General features: G+C 48.6%; 1 protein-coding gene across 1 annotated transcript in view; it reads right to left on the bottom strand.

Annotated features, from left to right (window-relative positions):
* GCN1 (GCN1 activator of EIF2AK4) overlaps positions 1–20,588 on the bottom strand; it is a 250,315-nt gene that overhangs the window by 176,380 nt on the left and 53,347 nt on the right. The window contains exons 13-16 of the mRNA XM_082258862.1: positions 15,332–15,430; positions 9,766–9,939; positions 8,549–8,701; positions 7,902–7,994 (exon numbers count right to left, since the gene is read on the bottom strand). Coding sequence (XP_082114988.1) covers positions 7,902–7,994; positions 8,549–8,701; positions 9,766–9,939; positions 15,332–15,430 — 519 coding nt within the window. The remainder of the gene's footprint in view (positions 1–7,901; positions 7,995–8,548; positions 8,702–9,765; positions 9,940–15,331; positions 15,431–20,588) is intronic.

Below are 20,588 nucleotides of genomic sequence, written 5' to 3'. Positions count from 1 at the left end.
CATGCGAAGGATCACCACCGTCACAGATGCTCTACCAGCCAAAGGAGCAGCATACAAGGATGTGTCACAGATGTACTGTAGCCCCTGAATCAACTGATCCGCCAGCTCAGGAGGATGTTGATCCCCTTTCAGATCCTGGCGTAAGATTTTTGCCCATTCCGTTAAAGTCTGGGATACCAAGGCCAAACACCGGCCTCAAAATTTAACCCGCTACGGTGAAAAGGTATCGGACCAGAGCCTCAGCTCTCTAGTCCACAGGGTCCTTAAAGGATAGGGAATCCTCCACCGGTAAAAGTGTGGGCTTAGTCAACCTGGAAACCTGAAAGTCCATCGTCAGTGGAACCATCAGCTTCTTCAAGAGAGACTCCACAAAGGGATATCTCCTAGCGAAACGCTTAGGTATTCCAACCATGCGTTTCGGGGATCCCTACTGACTAGCGACAATCTCGTCAAAATAGGCAGGAAAGAAAAACACCTTTGTCACCTTGGATGATATGCGGGTGCCAAACTTCACCGGCGTAACCGACTCAGCATCAGCTGAGTCCTCCAACTTTAAAGTTTCCCGCAATGACATAATCAGTGCCTCCACCAGGGCCTTTTCATGCGGGGCTGCCGTGGAAGAGGATTCATCCTCACTGTTGGAGAACTCAGGGTGCGTGGACGCAGACCCAGTGGGTTGACTCGCGTCTGCGGCAGCCAAATTTACCTCAGACTCTGAGTAGGGGGGTCTGCAGGTGAAGGCGGGAGGCTGCTTTTGCAAGGCCATATCAACCTTTGACACAAGTGACTGCAGGGCCGCCAGGCAAGACAGACCCAGAGGGTCCCGCAGCTTTTAAGAGTGGGTCAGGTGGCGATACTCGCTCCACGTACTCCATGATTAGGTCGCACTTTGTACAAAGAAAAAAAGTTTTGTTTTTTTTTTCACGCCGCTACCGCTGTGGTACTACAAGGATCAGCACACCAGCGGTGCTGCTATAGCAGAGAAGGGGCTGTATACCCGCAGGGACTCCCCACCATACACTCAGAACTGGATACAGAGCGCCAAACTGCCTGCCACGCTGCGATCAGAAAAGAGGAAGCGCTGACACTGTCACTAGAGGCCGCCGCATGTCACCGCTCCAGATTTCAAGAAAATGGCCGCCACATTGACTACAATGGGAAACTCCAAAAACATGGCCGCCAGACTACACAAACATGGCTGCCGCGGCTGAATACAGCCATCCACACCTAAATGGCGGCGCCGCAACCAGGACCCCACTAAACCCCGAGGTACTTGTGGTCCACCAAGAGGGAGCCCCTACAGGGACCTCCCGAACGCACACCAGAAAGGAGCTGCTAGCAGTGCAGTCCCACCGCCCACCGGCCCATGACCAATAAGGGACACCCCTCACCCAGACACCCGTGCACCCCAAGGGGGGACTTGGGGGTAGGTGAGGGCGATTATTACAGGGGAACCCCACCAGTTGGGGGGGGGGGGGTCATGAGGGAAGTAAGGGCACAGAAAGGACCTACCAACCCGAGGAAGGGCTGCGACCACCACAGCATTCCCCAGAGAAGAGAGGGGGAGGACACTACTCACCACACCTGGCAACAAAGCGGGCACCACTCCGGGCACTCCACCGCGCCAACTTAGAATGGGGGTGCTGTGAGCAGAGGTATATTGCGACTCTGGTCGTGACCATTGTCGTGACCAGGGCTATATGTCCTCACGAGTGGTTTCACTAGCCGGCCAGCCACTGTCCAGTGGGGCTATGTCGCGGCCAACCTAGCGCAGAGTTAATAGTTGGGTAGCACTTGAAGGCTAGACTGGGAAGACTGTAGGGATCTATGATACCCAGTACGTCGCCCAGTCCGGCTGTTGATTGTAGTTCACACAGGAACAGAAAACAACAAAGGAAGAAAAAAGAAAATAATTCAAAAAGATCCCAGCAGGGAGCCAGGTTCCTTCTCCTGACTAGGCAGAAAAAAAAACTGGAGTCCTATAGCTGGAAGTGAGGGTATACCCCCTGGAACTGCCTCAGGGGTGCAGCCAAATTTGTTTCCACCTAGTCCTACTCCTGAAGAGAGAGCAGCATAAGCTCAAGGGTCTAAGAAGATATGAAGCTGTGTCCGTCATTAAATGAAAGAGAAATCCCCATTTTTCTCTTTCGTTCACTGACAGAGACAGCTCCTGATAATCATAACCATTGGGACATCCATAATCAGTGTTCAACATGAGGGGTGGGGACAACAAAAAAAAATTCCCAAGGCTAAACATTAGCCAACCATGCAACAGGAGCTCAACCAAAGAACTGGAGCCCACCTAAAAGAAAAAACCCTCAAAGAGGATCAGATCCTCTCAACAGCAGCCTGCAAAACCATGCGACCAAAATAAGCATCCGCAGATGCCAACACATCCATTTTATATAAACTTTGTAAAAGTGTACACCGACGACCAGCTACCAACCTTGCAAACCTGCGTCACTGACGCCTGATGAGAGAAAGCCCAGGAGACACCAAGTGCCCTAGTAGAGTGTGCCTTGACAGGGGAAGGAGGAACCTGACCCCTGATGGAACAGGCTTGAACCACCGTCTGTCTGATCCATCTGGAAATGGTCACAGAGGAAGCAGACAACCCTTTTCGAGGTCCATCCGTGAGCATGAAGAGTCTGACTTCCTGAAAGACTCCGTAGCTGCCAGGTACACCCTAATTGCCCGGACCACATCCAAGGCATGCAAGGCAATTTCCTTCAGATGTTTTGGCCTGGGACACAGGGAAGGCAACACAATGTCTTCATTTAAATGAAAATCAGAGACAACCTTTGGAAGGAACGATTGACAGGGACGAAGAACCACTTTATCCCTGTGAATAACCAGGTAAGCTGAATGACAGTATAACGCCGCCAGTTCCGACACCTTGCCCGCAGAGGTGATAGCCACTAAAAAGGTCACCTTCAGGGACAACGCAAGCATGGAAATCTCCCGAATATTTTCAAAGGGAGGCTTCTGTAGAGCGAAAAGCACTAAAATTGGGATCCCAAAAGGCGACAACGGAGCCTGTACTGGAGGAACCAAATGTCAGACACCCTGAAAAAAGGTACACGCCAGGGAGTGTGTGGCCAAAGGTTGTTGGAAGAAGACCACCAAAGCCCTTTATGGTACTCAAGGCCAATTTCTGTTCAATCCCCTGTTGAAGGAAGGTCTAGATCCAAGCCACCGAGAAGGAGCGAGGAAGATTGCCAAGAGACTCACCACGCAATGCACGTCTTCCTTGTACGATGGTAGATTTTCCTAAAGGTAGATTTCCTAGCTTTCAACAGTGTAGGAATCACCAACTCAGATAAACCTCCATCCTTCAGCACCTGGCATTCAACAATCAAGCAGTCAAAGCCAGTGACTGTAAAGCAGGAAGCTCCCTGAGAGGAAGCTGCCAAGGAAATTCGGCGACTAGCAGCAGCAGATGGGCGTACCAAGCCCGACGAGGCCAGTCCAGAGCCACTAAAATGACCGGAATCCCTTCTGCCTCAATCCTGCGTAGAAGTCTGGGCAGAAGCTTGAGGAGGGGGAGAAGGCGTAAATCAGACGGTACTGACCCCAAGGAGCCACCAGCGTGTCTGTGGCGTCAGCCAGAGGATCCCTTGACCGAGCCACAAACCTCTTCACCTTTCTGTTCAGCTGAGACGCCAAAAGATCCACCTCAGGGGTTCCCCCACTGGAGACACAACTGATAAAACCCCTCCGGATGAAGGGACCACTCCCCGTGGTCCAATGCCTGCCAACAGAGGTAATCTGCCTGCCAATTTTCCACCTTAGAAATGTGTACAGCGGAGAGGGCTGGAACTAACCATTTTGCCCACCTTAGAATGCCGGCTACCTCCAGAGCCGCCAGGATACTTCTTGTTCCCCCTTGGTAATTGACATAAGCCACGGCCGTGGCATTGTCCGATTGAATGCGCACTGGACATCCCTGAAGACGATCCATCCAATGATCCAGACACAGTCTGATGGCATGGAGTTCCAAGACATTGATCGGGAGTCTGGACTCTTCCAACGAACAGATCCCCTGAGCAGAATGCTTGCCGAGGATGCCTCCCCAGCCGGACACGCTGGCATCCCTGGTGACCACTGTCTAATCCAAGGGCAGGAGGGATTTTCCCAGCCAAAGCACCGGAGAACTAAGCCACCATATCAGGGACTCCTTCATGCCCCGACTCAGCCGGATCTGATTGTCCAGAGACTGCGGAGTCTTGTGTCATTTGGTCAGAATTTCCCCTTTCCCTGCAGGGACCTCGTATGCAACTGTGCGAGCTGAACCACCTCAAAAGGTAGACACCATCAGGCCCAGCACCTGCATGCAAGTCTGGAGGGATGACCATTTGTTGGACAGCAGGAGGTGAATGGCAGCCTGCAATTTCTGGAGTTTGTCCAGAGTAAGGAGCACTCTGGCTAAGGCTGAGTCCAGAGTCAGGCCCAGATAGTCCAGCTTTGTGGACAGAACTTTTGACAATTAAGAATCCAGCCAAACTCCCGCAGAGTTTGTATTGTGATCTCCAGGTTCTCCACCAGAGCAGAGGGAGACTCCGCTCGTAGAAGGAGATCGTCCAAGTAGCCCAGTACTGCCATCCCCCATTGGCCTAGCAAAGCTAGCACTGGGGCAAAAGCCCCGTACACACGATCAGATTATCGAATGATCTGTCGTCCGTTTTTTGTGGCATGCTAGTCTGATGTGGAAAGTGAAGAGGTTATTTTCATACGAATTTTTCCGTACGACAGAATTCTACTTCAGAAGTGATGTCATGTGTTGGATTGCTTTGTATATGTTCTTTCATCTCTGAGCATGACTAGTCTTGCTCTTAAGATTTTTTTCTGTCGAAATCTGTACTAATGAGACGAAAATCAGACGTTGTTTTGACGGACGACAAAAATTTTATAGCCTGCACATCAGGATTTTGTCAGCTGAAAAGTCGGAGTTGGCTGTCGAAAGCACCATACTAACAATCCGAAAATCGACAGATCAGTCGTCGGACGAATTTTCCCTACAGATTTTCTTATCGTGTGTACGGGCCTTAAAACTTTTGTGAAGACCGGAGGAGCAGATGAGAGACCAAAGGGTAACACCACAAACTGATAATGCTCCTCTCCCACCGTAAAGCGGAGAAAATGCTGGTGACTGGCACATATTGGAATGTGAAGGTAGGCATCCTTGATATCGATAAGAGGCAAGGAAATCCCAGATGCAGGGATGCCACCACCGTTCGAATGGACTCCATTCTGAACTTCTGTACTCGCACAAAGCTGTTTAGCGCCTTGAGGTTCAGGATTGGATGCACTTTGCCTTCCTTCCTGGGAACTCAAAACAGGTTTGAGTAAAACCCTGAAAATATTCCAAAGTCGGAACCGGGATAATCACCCCTTGAAGGAACAGGTCTTGTACTGCCTCAAACAGGCCCTGTAAGCGGTCTGGGGACAGGTGCAAGTTGGAAGGAAAAAACCTTGCCGGGGGACAAGAGCAAAACTCGATCTTGTAGCCAGACCGAATACCTTTGTGGACCCACTTGTCTTGCACCGGGGAAGTCCACGGGTCCGGAAACCAGCAAAGATGTCCCCCCACCCCCCGATACGGGTGAGGGCGCACCTTAATGCAGAAGGGGCCTTGTCCATGGGTCTGGAAAAGCCAGATGTTGGCTTGCCAGACCAGGTTCATTTGGATCCTCCAGAAGAGGACCTGAAAGGCTTTGAGCCCTTGTCAGTTGACCCTGAGGGACGAAAAAACTTCTTATGGGCTGAGAAGGAAGGACCACGTCAAAGACAAGGTTCCTTGCCCTTAGTAGCCTGCGGAAGAAAAGTACTCATCCCCCCTGTGAGAGCTTTAATGAGGTCATCCAGGGTAGCTATAAACAGACGATCTTCTCGAAAGCCCCCACCAGGGGAACCCCCCATCCGGCACAGTCGATCGCACCCCCCCCCCATCCCAGGAAACAAACAGCGTGGGGGGGGGGCAGGATAAGGGACTTGGCAAGGGAGGGGTGACTGCGGGAAGAGAAGGGAAACACGGGGTCCCACCGTCACAAGGAGGGCCCCACGTCCACCCCAAAACCCTGCATGGGAGAAGGGTGGGGGCAGCTACTCACTATACCAGGAACCAGATGGGTACCGCTACAGACTGAACCCCTCTCCATCGAAATGGGGGGCTGTGGGCCAGGAAAAACGCTGCGACTCGGCCGAGACCCGGTCGTATGCCACCTCGTGAGGCGTTTAACTCGGAGGCTAGCCCTGTCCAGTGGGGCTAGGTAGCTGCCGGCCTAGTGCAGAGCGGAGGTCTGCGCGCGCTCACTGGCCAGACTGGGTTGACCTCTGGATCTAGATCAGTGGTCCTCAACTCCGGTCCTCAGGGCCCACTAACAGGCCAGATTCTAAGTATTACCTTGGGGAGATGCAGACTAGAGTACTGCAATCACTGAGCAGCAAATTATATCACCTGGGATGGATTTCAGTTATCTTGCAAACCTGGCCTGTTAGTGGGCCCTGAGGACCAGGGTTGAGGACCACTGATCTAGATTATCCAGCCCGTCGCCCAGTCCGGCAGTTGATTGTAGATCTCACAGGAAAAAATCCAGGAGGAAAAAAAATCTAATCTAATTTTGCCAGGATCAAAGATCCCAGCAAGGAAATATAGCCTTACTCCTGACTATGCAGAAAAAAAACTTAGTGGCTATAGCAGAGAGAGGGAGTATACCCCCTGGGACTGCCCATGGGTGAAGCCAGAATTCTTTTCTGACTAGTGTCCTACTCCTGTAAGGGGCAGTATAACCCAATTTTTATGATTATCAGGAGCTGTGTCCATCAATGAATGAAAGAGAAAGCTTATTTTAGCCACTGAAAAAAATGTTGCTTTTTAGAAATTGCATTAACATTTTGTAAAGGACTCTGTTTTGATGCAAATGGCGCATAGCAGAATTATCCTTTACATGTGAACAGTCAACATGTTAATTGTATAAAGCTGCTACAACTGTCCAATATCAGGTACCCAAAGTCCATGGCATAGTAGAACTTAAAGGTCCAGGGAGCCCATGAACTCAAGCATTAGATGCAAAAAAATTCTGCTGAAGGTTCTTAGAGCTGTGGCACATCCCTCACACAATGTAGAAGCTTGTTGTGGAAATTGCATATTACCTTATTAATACAATGGCTCACTGCCATCTAAGCCTCCAAGTCCTGGTCAAGAAGCCAAATAAGGTCATATCTATAGCTTATACCTTTTTGATGTAAGGCTTGAGGAATGCAGTATGACAAAGCCCACCCTTCCCCCTTAAAAGGTGAAGTCACTGTCCAAACAATGGATAAGCAAGCCCTTTTCTCCTCAGGAATGTGAGGAGAGAAGGGTGTTGGTTTGGGGGATGGTATATTCCTTATACACAAGTCTAAATACCACTGCCCAAGCTGCTAGAGTTGAGTCTCACCCAGAACATCCATGAAGCAAGTGTCTGGTCCTGATTACCTGTGCCATGTTGCATAATAGAAAACGGGACTCCATGGCAGGAAACATCTTTAGTTAAGTATTCTTGTTATAGTTTCTTTATTTTTATCTGTATCTGCCAGTCCTGTATTCTGTTCCTAATATTGTAATATTTTTTTTATGTACAGATTGCTTTTGTATAGTAAAAGCACATACCACAAAACAAAGCTACATTGGCTTCTTAGCTAAAAAGTTAAAATATGTACAGTATAGGCAACATTTTGCTTGCTCATGTTGATAACTCTCCAAGATAAAATTCTGTTCATCTTGGAGAGATTTCCTCTCATTTGCTGTGTGTCTGCAGGACAGGAAGTGAAGGAAAGTAGCAGTAGCCAGAAGCATGGCAAAAAAAACTTAATGACAGCAAATGTTTATATATATGGAGGCACAATTCTAGTTTTCTTACATTCTTCACTTGTTGAGGAAAGAAATTTTTCAGAGGTGAAAATCTGCTTCTTCTCATCTGACAGCAATTGCCAAAAGTTGTTTAGCTTGCTTTCTGTAAAAAAATAAAATAGTAATAAAGTCAGCCTGTACTGTAAATTAAAAGAGACATATGAAAACGTCATCATGTAGCAGCAGCATTGGTCGAATATTGCAGCTGTCCCTAACCAGCTTCAAGTCCGATAACTAAGTGATGACATGACTGCTGATTATTCAGTTTTCTGTTAGCTCTGAACAGAAAGTGGTGACTGTCAGTCACTGCTCTCTGCTCGTCCAGCGTTCACTGGAGCACTGAGCTTGGGGGAGGGAGGATCAGCTGGCTCCGGCTCTCAGCTTTGTGCCGATCAGGCATCTGGGTGGGTCCCAACAATATGGTCGGGATTCTTCAAGAGTCTGGAGTAGCTCAGTGATGTCAGCCGACTGTGGGCTTTTGCCCGCAGTTGGCCGATTCTGGGTTAAAGGAATGCAAAGATAAGTATGACCAAAAAAGTTTTGGCTACATTTTGTTTTTTTTAAATTAACACATTTGTTATCACTGACTACTTTCTAAAACACAGACAGATCAAGAAGTAGTACAGAGCTTTATGCATCATATGTGTGGAATCTTACCAATTTGTGTTTCAATGATAGACAATCTGCACACAAGGACAGCAGCGGCAAGAGCTTCTGATAAAAATGATATCTGTGCGGTTTGTGATGCAGCCTTCTCCACAGTCTGGATCAAAAGAGGCAAGAGCCCTAGAGCTTGGCCCAATGTATCACCTGAGGTATACAGAACAAAAACATTTTCAAAAAGGTGCTTTTACAGTAATTTTCAAAATCCTGCCAGCAGATATAAAGCACAGGCACATGATGGCACATACCTGTGGCAGCTCTGTTTCCCCTCTACACCGAAATGCAGGAACTATCTGAATCTGATTGCGCAAAGCTTAAAGCGGTGTTCCAGCCTCCCCCTCCAAAAAATAAAAGTCAGCAGCTACACATACTGTAGCTGCTAAATTTTAATATTAGGACACTTACCTGTCCTGGACTCCAGCGATGTCAGCACCGCAGCCGGTAAGGGAACCCGGCAGTGAAGCCTTGCGGCATTCAGATTGGCCCGGCGGCTGGGGGAAGGAGGAGGGGGCCAAACTTCCGAGGGATGGCGCCGCGGCGTCGTCTCCCAGAAGTGGGGGAAGGGTACCTGTCAAAAACAGGTACCCGTTCCCCCCTCCCCCCTGAAAGGTGCCAAATGTGGCACCGGAGGGGGGGGGGGGGGAGAAATCAAATGAGCAGAAGTTCCACTTTTGGGAGGAACTCCGCTTAAAGAACTTTCCAGTGGTGATGGTTCTACCTTGCACCTTCCTACCTTCCCATGGTGATGGGTCAAAAGGAATGTAGAGGAGAGGCAGTGGAGTTGGAATAGCCCCAAGAATTTAGGTGTGGCAAAGGCAATGAAAAGCTGCTTTAGGTATGTGCAGTCACTTTAAAGTAGACCCACACGGGGAAAAATACAAGACTGCCAGGGATCACCTAATTCTGAAATTGCTAGTTGCCTGCCGGTCTGTATCTGGCTTCACAGACAAGGGACAAGCATGATGTAAAAGTCAGAATTTCATATCTTTGTATTGGTTTCAAATCAGTGGCCCAGAAAATGTGAAAGATCAACATGACAGCAAGAATTTTCAGAATGACAGGTCTGGAAATGATCCTTCATATTTCTGTGATGACAGGTGTATTTTACAGGAGAAACTTGACACATTACGTAGTTGATGGTCATGACAAGGCTTCGACCCCAATGAAAATATAGTTAGAAAAATAATTAGAGTAAATACAAAAAAACTCACCTCTAAATGACACCAACATACACTGGAAATAAGAATGCCTAACACCCGAAGTGCTGGTCTTCAAAGAAGCAGCTTTCTGAAACCATTCTATTAGCTTCTTGGGGACCTCTGTAGTGAACTTTTGACACCATTGAGTAAGCACAGCCACAGCATGAACAAGAGTTCCTTCATGAACTAAATTAAAAAGGGAAGGCAAATATATCAATACAATCCATAGTACACTACATGAAAGCACTGGGAATCCATGAAACATTTAGAAACAAAACTTAAGGGTGGTTTTGTACACGATTTTGGTAAGGACTGAAAAAAAAATGACAATTTTTGAAATTATTTTATATATTTTAAAATACAATATAGTTTTCCCTTTAAGAAATACAGTTCTGTAATGAATTTGAAGAATGCCCATGTACACTTTATGACTAAAACTTTGTTACCTTGATAGAGAGGTCAAAACCCCTTAGGTCCCCCCCCCCTACTATTTAATATTAGCTGCCTCTCTCCCTCTGTTTCTTGGCAGTTAGGGGCAGAGAAAAACTTTATTTATGACAAAGCAGTGTTTACATGCAGGGCAAAAATGACATGGTCTCTGCAAAGGCCACTCCCCCAATCCATTCCTTTTTATCTTGTAAAAACTGAAAAAAAAAAAAAAAAAAACAGCGCTACCACGCTAATCTTATAGCCACTGTACAATATCCAAAAAAGGACGAAAAATAATATACAAACAAAACAGCGCTCAAATTAGGGATCAACCAATTATCGGCAAGGCCGATATGCACTTTCCCCGATATATCGGAATCGACCCTGGAAGTCACCGATATTGCCGATATTTTCGTGACGTCATTCTGCCTTCTTAGGCCGCCTCCCTCGCCTTGGACAGCCTCGTCAGGAGTCAGGAATAGTCTCGTGGGAGTGTATCACAGCCATACAACCACCCACAGCAGCCCGGTGCCAGCCAGCCACCCACACCCACAGGCCCTGTACCAGCCACCCACAGGCCCTGTACCGGCCAGCCACCCACAGGCCCTGTGCCAGCCACCCACCCACCACAAGGTGCAAGCCAGCCACCTAACACAGGGTGCCAGACAGCCAGCCAACCACCCACCCTGTACCAGCCAGCCTCCCACAGGCCCTGTACCAGCCAGCAGCCCACCGGCCCTGTACCAGCCAGCCGCCCACCGGCCCTGTACCAGCCAGCCACCCACCCACCACAGGGTGCCAGACAGCCAGCCACCCACCCACCACAGGGTGCCAGCCAGCCAGCCACCACAGGGTGCCAGCCAGCCAGCCACCACAGGGTGCCAGCCAGCCAGCCACCACAGGGTGCCAGCCAGCCACCTCAGGGTGCCAGCCAGCCACCCACCCACAGACCCTGTACCAGCCAGCCAGCCACCCACAGGCCCTGTACCAGCCAGCTGCCCACAGCCCCTGTGCCAGCCACCCACCCACCACAGGGTGCCAGACAGGCAGCCACCCACCAGCACAGGGTGCCAGACAGTCAGCCACCCACCCACCACAGGGTACCAGAAAGCCAGCCACCCACCAACCACAGGGTGCCAGCAAGCCAGCCACCCACCCACCACAGGGTGCCAGCCAGCCAGCCACCCACCCACCACAGGGTGCCAGCCAGCCAGCCACCCACCCACCACAGGGTGCCAGACAGCCAGGCACACAGGGAGCCAGCCAGCCACCTCAGGGTGCCAGCCAGCCACCACAGTGTGCCAGACAGCCAGCCACCCACAGGCCCTGTACCAGCCAGCCAGCCACCCACAGGCCCTGTACCAGCCAGCTGCCCACAGCCCCTGTGCCAGCCACCCACCCACCACAGGGTGCCAGACAGGCAGCCACCCACCAGCACAGGGTGCCAGACAGCCAGCCACCCACCACCACAGGGTGCCAGACAGCCAGCCACCCACCATCACAGGGGGCCAGACAGGCAGCCACCCATCACCACAGGGTGCCAGACAGCCAGCCACCCACCACCACAGGGTGCCAGACAGCCAGCCACCCACCACCACAGGGTGCCAGACAGCCAGCCACCCACCACCACAGGGTGCCAGACAGCCAGCCACCCACCACCACAGGGTGCCAGACAGCCAGCCACCCACCACCACAGGGTGCCAGACAGCCAGCCACCCACCACCACAGGGTGCCTGCCAGACAGCCAGCCACCCACCACAGGGTGCCAGACAGCCAGCCACCCACCCACCACAGGGTGCTAGAAAGCCAGCCACCCACCACAGGGTGCCAGCCAGCCAGCCACCCACCACAGGGTGCCAGCCAGCCACCCACCACAGGGTGCCAGCCAGCCAGCCACCCACCATCCACAGGGTGCCAGACAGCCAGGCACACAGGGAGCCAGACAGCCAGCCACCCACCACAGAGTGCCAGCAAGCCACCCCCCACCACAGGGTGCCAGCAAGCCAACCCCCCACCACAGGGTGCCAGCAAGCCAACCACCCACCACAGAGTGCCAGCAAGCCAACCACCCACCACAGAATGCCATGCCAGCAAGCCAGCCATTAAACAAAAATTAACATATTCAGTACCAGATTTGTGTCAAAAATTGTCTATTTTTCAAAACTTTAAATGTACAAAATATCAAGCCCATATCGGCCAATACCAATATGCGATGGCCAAAATATTGGTATCGGAAACAAAAAAACGATATTGGTCGATCCCTAGCGCAAATCCCAAACTTCAAATATGTATTCACCCCTCGTGCAAATACACGCATACAGATAATGTGCATGAAGTTATATTTATAAATTAGTTTTAGTCATTGTGCTTTTATTAGAAATTCATTTGTAGATTAATAGGCACTATAATTATGCTTATATAAGGATTCATTTTTGTTTGCACAATATATATGCATATACATATTTGCACAAAGAGTGATTACATATATGAAGTTAAGTGTTTGAGCGCAGTGTTGTTTGTATATAATTTCTAGGAGGTCTTCCTTGCTTCTTACATTATTGATCAGTAGGAATATCTTCTTATATAGTGCATGTCGGTGGGAACACTATTAGTCAGTGGGAAAAATGTCCTCTTGCAGATAGCGAACATAATCATTAGTGTCAGTGACCACTTATCTAACTGCTCATTGCTCATGAAACAATAGCAATCTTTAAAGGATTCCTGGTTAAGAAAAGCTGTGCTATCATGTGACCAGAAACAACTGACAGTTATTAACATGGAGTTGATGTGTCTGGCTTTTGGCATCTTCACTGAAGCGAGGCTTGCTAAAAAGGAAATTAGCCACAAGTGTCCAGGACAACAGCTCAACATCCTTACAAAAAAAGGCAGGCTGCATAGGGATGTACACCCCGCTTGGTGATTTTTACCTACAGGTAAGCCTTATAGGTAAATTGAGCATCTCCTAAAACTGCAGGCTTAGGAGATATTTACCCTGCATGCAGCCGCTGATATCAGCAGCGCATGCATTCTGAAGGTCCGGCGTATCGCGTGATGCAAAGTTGCACATTATGCTATTGTCTTGCAGGTTTTTTTTTTTTTTTTCAGCGGTTTACTACCGCATTAAGCTCTGTGTAGCCCTCTCTGCTCAACAGAAGCCAATTGTTAGACCAGCTTCTGTCAAACGGTCCTGCTGGAAAACCAGCATTTGATCAGCCGCTGTGGTGGGGAGATTCCTGCATTCATATTGCTTGTGTGTATGTGGGAATCTGAGTTTTTTTTTAGCCTGCTGGTGTTCAACGAAAAAATAAAAAAACTACGATAACAGTGTGTACCCAGCTTCCCAATCTGAGGCTCATGCATTCTATGCATGAAGATAAAAAGCCTTCTGTGTGCAGCAACTCCCGTTATACTTACCTGAGCCCATCTTGATCCAGTGATGTCCACGAATGCCTCTGCCATCTGGGACCCTCTCTTCAACCTGGCTAAGAAACCGCAGCAGCGCCATTGGCTCCTGCTGCTGTCAATCAATGAATTGATACACAGAGCTGCGGCTCTCAACAGGAGGAAGGGGCCAGGAGAGTCAAAAAGGGACCTAAGCGGGACCCGAGAGGAGGAGGTTCTGGGCTGCCCTGTGAAAAACCACTGCACAGAGCAGGCAAGTATAACATGTTTGTTATTTTAATAGAAAGAAAAGAAAAAAAAGACACTTTACAATCAAACTCCTTGTGAAACATGCCAGTAATGCATGCAAGAAGTCAATGTAATGCTAACAGAAGCTATTGCCTAAAACAAAAATGAGCACAATACAAACATGCAACTGATACAATAATAATTATGTTTACATACTGTTAAACAAAAAGGCCTCATGCACATTGGACATTTTTGCAGCAGCTGTTTTTGGTGTCAGACGTTTTTTTTCTACAGCCAATAAACTCCCCAGTATGTTATCATATGTGTTCATGCACACACAGGCTATCAGCAGTTTTTTGGCAGGAGCAGTTTCTGGCTGTAAAAAAAAAAACGAAAACTAGTGGGTTTTGAATGGCGTTTTTCAGCTGTAAAAAACGCTCTAACATCAATAGGCATTTTTTATTCCATTGCTTTTTTTTTTTAAGTCTTGGTTCCGTTTTGAGGTGTCGTTCATGGAACAAAGCCTGGGTTCACACTGGTGCATGCTGAACGCCGCATGTGATGCCATATATTTTGTATGGCTCTAATTGCATAAAATTTGCACCAAAATGTTGTAGGACCCCTTTTTTCTCCACACCTAATCGCATTGCATGGGTGTGAACACTCATGCGATGCGATTCTGGCAAGCGCACTGCATTTTGCAATCTGTTTCTGGGTATCGTTCATGGAACATGAAGCCCTGTTGACATTGTGCCGATTTGGCATGCGATTTGGCATGTCAAATCCCATGTCAAATCAGAGCCTATTGCCAGCACCAGTTCACACTGAGGGCGGGTTTGAAATCATTTAGCTGAATGCACACGATTTCAAACTCGCATGTCAGTGCGAGTTTGGGGTGATTTGACAGACATCTGTACGGGTTCATGCACAGATGTCTATTGAAATCGCGCTGAAGTCGCTAAAAGTAGTGCAGAAACTACTTTTGAGAATCAGTGCGGCGCCGCAAAGTGAGGGTTGCACCAATTTGGACAGTGACGTTGCCGGCAATAGGCTCTGATTGGGCGTGCAATTTGACATGTCAAATCGCATGTCAAATCAGCCCAATGTGAACGGAGGCTTAATGTTCCATGAACGAAACCCCGAAACAGATTGCAAAATGCAGTGAGCTTGACATAATTGCATCGCATGCGCGTTCACACATTTTTATGCGGGGGAAAAAGGGTCCACATTTAAAACCAAAATGTTGTAGGACCCATTTTTCCCTGCACCTAAATCTTATTGCATGGGTGTGAATACCCATGTGATGCAATTTTGGCAAGCATTGCATTGTGGGTGGGAAAGTCAGAGTTACTAAAATAGAGAGGTGATTTTTAGCTAAAAATGCCCAAAAACCCTAACACCAAAAAACGCTGAAGAACGCCAATGCAAAAAAGCTAAAAAAAACGCTGAAAAACCCACTACAAAGCTACGGGGGTTTTTATAACATCCAGTGTGCATGAGGCCTAATGAGTGTTCTCACCTTCCTGCTGAAGAAATGGGATAAACAACTCAGACACAGTCCTGCTTAATTCTTGGCTTGAGGGTCCAGAAATTCCATGGTGACTTAGACTGCCAATTCCTTAAAACAGAGTGGAGAAAATAATTTGATGCACTTTATAGACAAAGTCAACACAAATCTACAAAGCCTTCCTTACTGGCTAGATTTAAAGCATTTGTCATTTTGCAAAATGGCTGTGAAAAATCTTAAATAGAAAAGCCATTTCCCGCACTTATGTGCCACCAACTACTTCTGGAGGATTGATTAATAATTTATTCATTAAATTATTACCCAGGAACTTGTATGTGGTTTGCTATTTTTGAAACGGTGGCTTCAATCAAAACCTTCTGGCTCCTTTAATGTATACAGTATATCGAACACACTATTTTGTACTTCCTTAAAGTTTCCCTGTCGGGGTCACTTTGTGCTGAGGCACCTCAACTAATTCAGTATAGCTGTATAAAAAGTCCACACGGTAAAAATATAGTACAGTTTGAAATTCATGTAAAAAAAGTAGAGCAACTATATTTTTCTTTTTACAGCATACAGTAAGGAGAAAATAACTGGATTTTTGTAAGAACTTACCGTAAAATCCTTCTCTCTGAAGTTCGACAGACGCAGGTCCTTATCTTCATGACTCATAGGGTTATGCTCCTCCTTCTAGGAATAGGCACTAGGAAGGAGAAAAGCTTAACCATGCCTATGGGGGCTGTCCCTGCAGGCATAACCCCTTTGACTCTGCTATCATCAAACAGTTTAGTTGCGAGCAGTGTTTAGAAGACAAAAAATCCTATACCTCAGAAGTAGAGGGGTGGGTGTTGCGTCTATAGAACTTCAGAGAAAAGGATTTTACGGTAATTTCTTACAAAAATCCAGTTTTCTCTATCGCTATCATTCATCGACAGACGCAGCTCCTCATCTTCATGACTCATAGGGATGTTCCAAAGCAGTATAATCATGAGGGGTGGGAAACAACGCAGAAACAAAATGTAAGTCCCCAATGGCTAAACTTAGCCAACCAGGTAACATGGAGCTCAGCTGGTAAAAAATGAACCCTCAAAGAGAAACAAGAGTTCTCTTTTAAACTGAAGCAAAACCTTGCGGCCAAAAGAAGCATCCGTGGATGCCAACACATCTAACTTGTAGAATTTTTTGAACGCATGCACAGACGACCAAGTAGCCGCCTTGCAAACATGTAGCACCGACGCCTGATGGCGAAAAGTCCAAGAGGCAATCAGCGCTCTCGTAGAATGTGTCTTCACTGAGAAAGGAGGAACCTGACCCCTCAGTGAATAGGCCTGTACCACCGTTTGCCTGATCCATCTGGAAATGGTCGCAGCAGACGCAGCCAATCCCTTACAAGGTCCATCAGTAAGGTCAAAAAGAGCGTCTGATTTTCTAAAGGACTCCGTGGTCTCTAAATAAACCCCGATTTCCCGAACCACATCCAAAGAATGCAAGGCATACTCCTTAGGATGCTGAGGTTTAGGGCAAAGTGAAGTCAACATGTCTTCATTCAGATGAAAATCAGATACCACCTTAGGAAGGAACGACTGATTAGGTCGAAGTACCACCTTATCCCTGTGTACCACCAGATAAGGTGAGCGGCAAGACAACGCCGCCAATTCAGATACCCTGCGGGCAGAAGTGATCGCCACCAAGAAGGCAACCTTCTGAGACAAAGAAAGCAGTGAAGTCTCCTGAATTCTTTCAAAAGGAGGCTTTTGAAGAACAGATAACACCAGATTTAGATCCCTTGGAGGGAAACGGGGGATCGTCTCGTGGGAGCCATATGGAGCACTCCCTGGATAAAAGTCCGGAGTAGGACATGCGTGGCTAACTGGCATTGAAAATATATAGCCAAAGCCGAAACTAGGCCTTTGATAGTACCCAAAGCCAACCGCTGTTCAACCCCTTTCTGCAAAAAAAGCCAAAACCCTCGCGATCGAAAAACAAGAGAGGGTGCACCTTCAGCGAATCACACAATGAAATGTACGATTTCCGCGTACAATGGTACATCTTCCTGGAAGTTGACTTCCTAGCCTTCAAAAGTGTAGGAATTAGAGAGTCAGAAAGACCCCTATCTCTCAACACCTGACTTTCAACAGCCATGCCATTAAAGCCAGCGACTGTAAAGCAGGATGGAAGATCGGACCTTGAGCCAGCAGATCTTCCCTGACAGGAAGTCTCCAAGGGATATCGGCAACCAACCTTATTAGGTCTGCGTACCAAGACTGGCTAGGCCAGTCTGGAGCCAACAGAATGACCGGAATGTTTTCCAACTCTATTCTGCGCAGAAGCCTCGGCAGGAGATTCAATGGGCTTAATGCATAAATCACCAAACCGACCCCAAGGAGCCACCAGTGCATCTGTGGCGTCGGCCAGAGGATCTTGAGACTTGGCTACAAATCTCTGAACCTTCTTGTTGAGGCGAGAGGCAAACGGATCAACCTCGGGAGTCCCCCACAGAACACACAGGAGGCGGAACACCTCCAGGTGTAGGGACCACTCCCCTTGGTCCAACACCTGATGACTCAGGTAATCCACCTGATGACTGATGAGGGCTGAACAAAGCTTTCCGCCCAGGCCAGAATCTCGGCCACCTTCTTGGCCGCCAAGACACTCTTGGTGTCCCCCTGGTGATTGATGTAAGCCACAGCCGTGGCATTGTCTGATTGAATCCGAACCGGACAACCTTGCAGACGAGTCGTCCAATGACTCAGAAAAAGCTTGATCGCTCTGAGCTCCAAAACATTTAAATTGGAAGTTTTGACTCTTCCATCATCCAGGTACCCTGGGCACAGAGCTTCCCCAGCACTCCACTCCAGCCCGACAGGCTGGTGTCCGTGGTTACCACCGTCCAAAACAACGGAATAAAGGACTTGCCCAGGCACAGTGCTGGAGACTGAATCCACCACAAACTAGCGGATTTTGTGTTGTGGCTCAACCGAATCAAAGAATCCAAGGACTTTGGATCCTTGTTCCATTTTACAAGAATCTCCCTTTGCAAAGGCCTTATATGGAACTGAGCAAATGGAACCGCCTCGAAGGTCGACACCATCAGACCCAAGGCTTGAATGAAAACTCGTATAGAGGACAGATTGTTGTCCAACAACTACTGAATTGCCCCCTGCAGCTTTTGCAGCTTGTCCGGGGGAAGAAAAATCCTTGCCAAGGCTGAATCCAGAGTCAAGCCCAGATTATCCAGTCTCAGAACCAGAGTCAGCGGGGATTTCTTGAAATTGATGTGCCAACCAAACTCCTGCCAAACCATGAGAGAGTCCGCTCTCAACAGGAAATTGCCCAGGTACCCCAGTACCGCAATTCCCCGCCAGCACAGCAGTGCTAATAACGGTGCTAGTGCCTTGGTAAACACGCTGGGAGCAGAGGCGAGAGAAAAGAGTAACGCCACAAATTGAAAATGCTCCTCTGCTACCGAAAAGCAAAGAAACCGCTGGTGTCCAGCGTAGATAGGAATGTGTAGATATGCGTCCTTGATGTCTATGGAGGCTAAGAAGTCTCCCTGGAGCAGAGACGCTACTACCGTGCAGATGGGATGCACCTTGCCTTCTTTTCTGAGCACAGTGAACAGGTTTGAATAAAACCCCTGAAAACGTTCCTGAGAGGGAACCGGCACAATCACTCCTTGCGACAGCAAGTCGTGTACCTCCCCTCGCAAGTCCCTTAACCGGACTGGGGATAATTAAAGACTGGACGGGAAGAACATGTCCGACGGACGGGACTGGAATTCGATCTTGTAACCCAATCGGATCAGTTTGTGAACCCATTTGTCCTGAATCAAGGAGGTCCAGGGTTCCTGAAAGAATCAAAGACATCCCCCACCCCAGACTCGGGTGAGGGCGCCTCTTAATGCAGCCGAGGACTTGTTTGCAAGTCCAGATTGGCTGGACTTAGATTTTTCCCAAACATGGCTTCTTGGAATCCTCAGAAGATCTAGACGGTTTACCTTTTTCTTGCGACCCAGAGGCACAAAAAAAGACGTTTGTGAGCAGTAAAGGAAGGAGGATCCAAACAGCCTCTCCCCTGTAAAAGGAAGAACAGCCTTCTTAGAAGCCTGATCAGCCGACCAGCATTTTAGCCACACCATGCGCCTAATAGCAATCTTCACTGCTGAAGTACAGGGACATATCTCACATGAACACCAGGGCTTGGGTCAACTGGTCTATTAGTTCCAGTACCGCAGGGGGAAGCCGTGCCGTTTCCAAGTTACTTTTCAGTAGCTTCACCCATTCAGTAGCAGTCTGCGCTACTAAAACATTCACAAAGGTAGCCTTTAACATGTGGCCTGCTACAACGTGTAAATGGCGGGACAAGGAGTCCACCAGTCTACCCACGGGACCTGGAAAGGTTGGAGACTCTTCCACTGGTACCAGAGTCGCTTTATTTAACCTGGCCACCAGAGAATCCACTTTTGGTGGTACAGTGCACATTTTGGACACCGCCTTCTCAAAAGGAGAACGGCGTGCAAAACGATTAAGCACCACCACGTGCTTAATGAGTCGCCATTGTTCATCCACAATAGTGTGAAACAAGTCAGGACAAGGAAATACCTTGCCCGATTTATGAGATTTGCCGGAGCCAAAAGACACCTGCGTAGGGGTAGGGGAATGCCAAGGGGTGCACCAGATTAGTCCTCCAGGGTGCCAGGGAACCCAGGGAGCCCCTATGGTCCGACCATTTCAGGGAGGGGCCCACGCCCACCACATTAAGGGTGTTTGGGGGGGGACAATTTTACTCACCATACCACAGTACCAGGTGGGCGCCACTCCGAAACAGATCACCTCCCACCCGGGATGGGAGTGCTGTCAGCCAAGGGGAAGCTGCGACTCAGGGCGCTCCAGGTCGATGCTTCCCAGCAAGACTGTCCACTCGCAGGCTCATCCCCATCCATCAGGGCACTGTAATGGCGAGGCCTAGTTCTGGACGATATCCTGCAGACGCCCGATAGCCATGCTGGGAAACCTTAAGGATTTAGATTATCCAGTGCGAAACCCCAGCCGGCTGTTGCTTGTAGTTACTCTGGATCCTGGTCCCCGGGAACTAACTAGTTAAAAGAAAAAAAAAAATGTTCCCTGTTACAGGTAAGATGGAAGTCCCAGCAGGGAGCTAGGTCCTATTCCTAACACCAGGCAGAACAAAACTTTTTGAGGATAGCGGAATCTGAGGGGTTATGCCTGCAGGGACAGCCCCAAAACGCGTGGTTACGTTTTTTTTCCTG

This window comes from Pelophylax lessonae, assembly GCF_965119305.1.
Source record: "Pelophylax lessonae genome assembly, chromosome: 1".
Classification (NCBI taxonomy): domain Eukaryota; kingdom Metazoa; phylum Chordata; class Amphibia; order Anura; family Ranidae; genus Pelophylax; species Pelophylax lessonae.
Note: the sequence above shows the minus strand (reverse complement) of the source record. Positions and strands in the feature narration are given on the sequence as shown.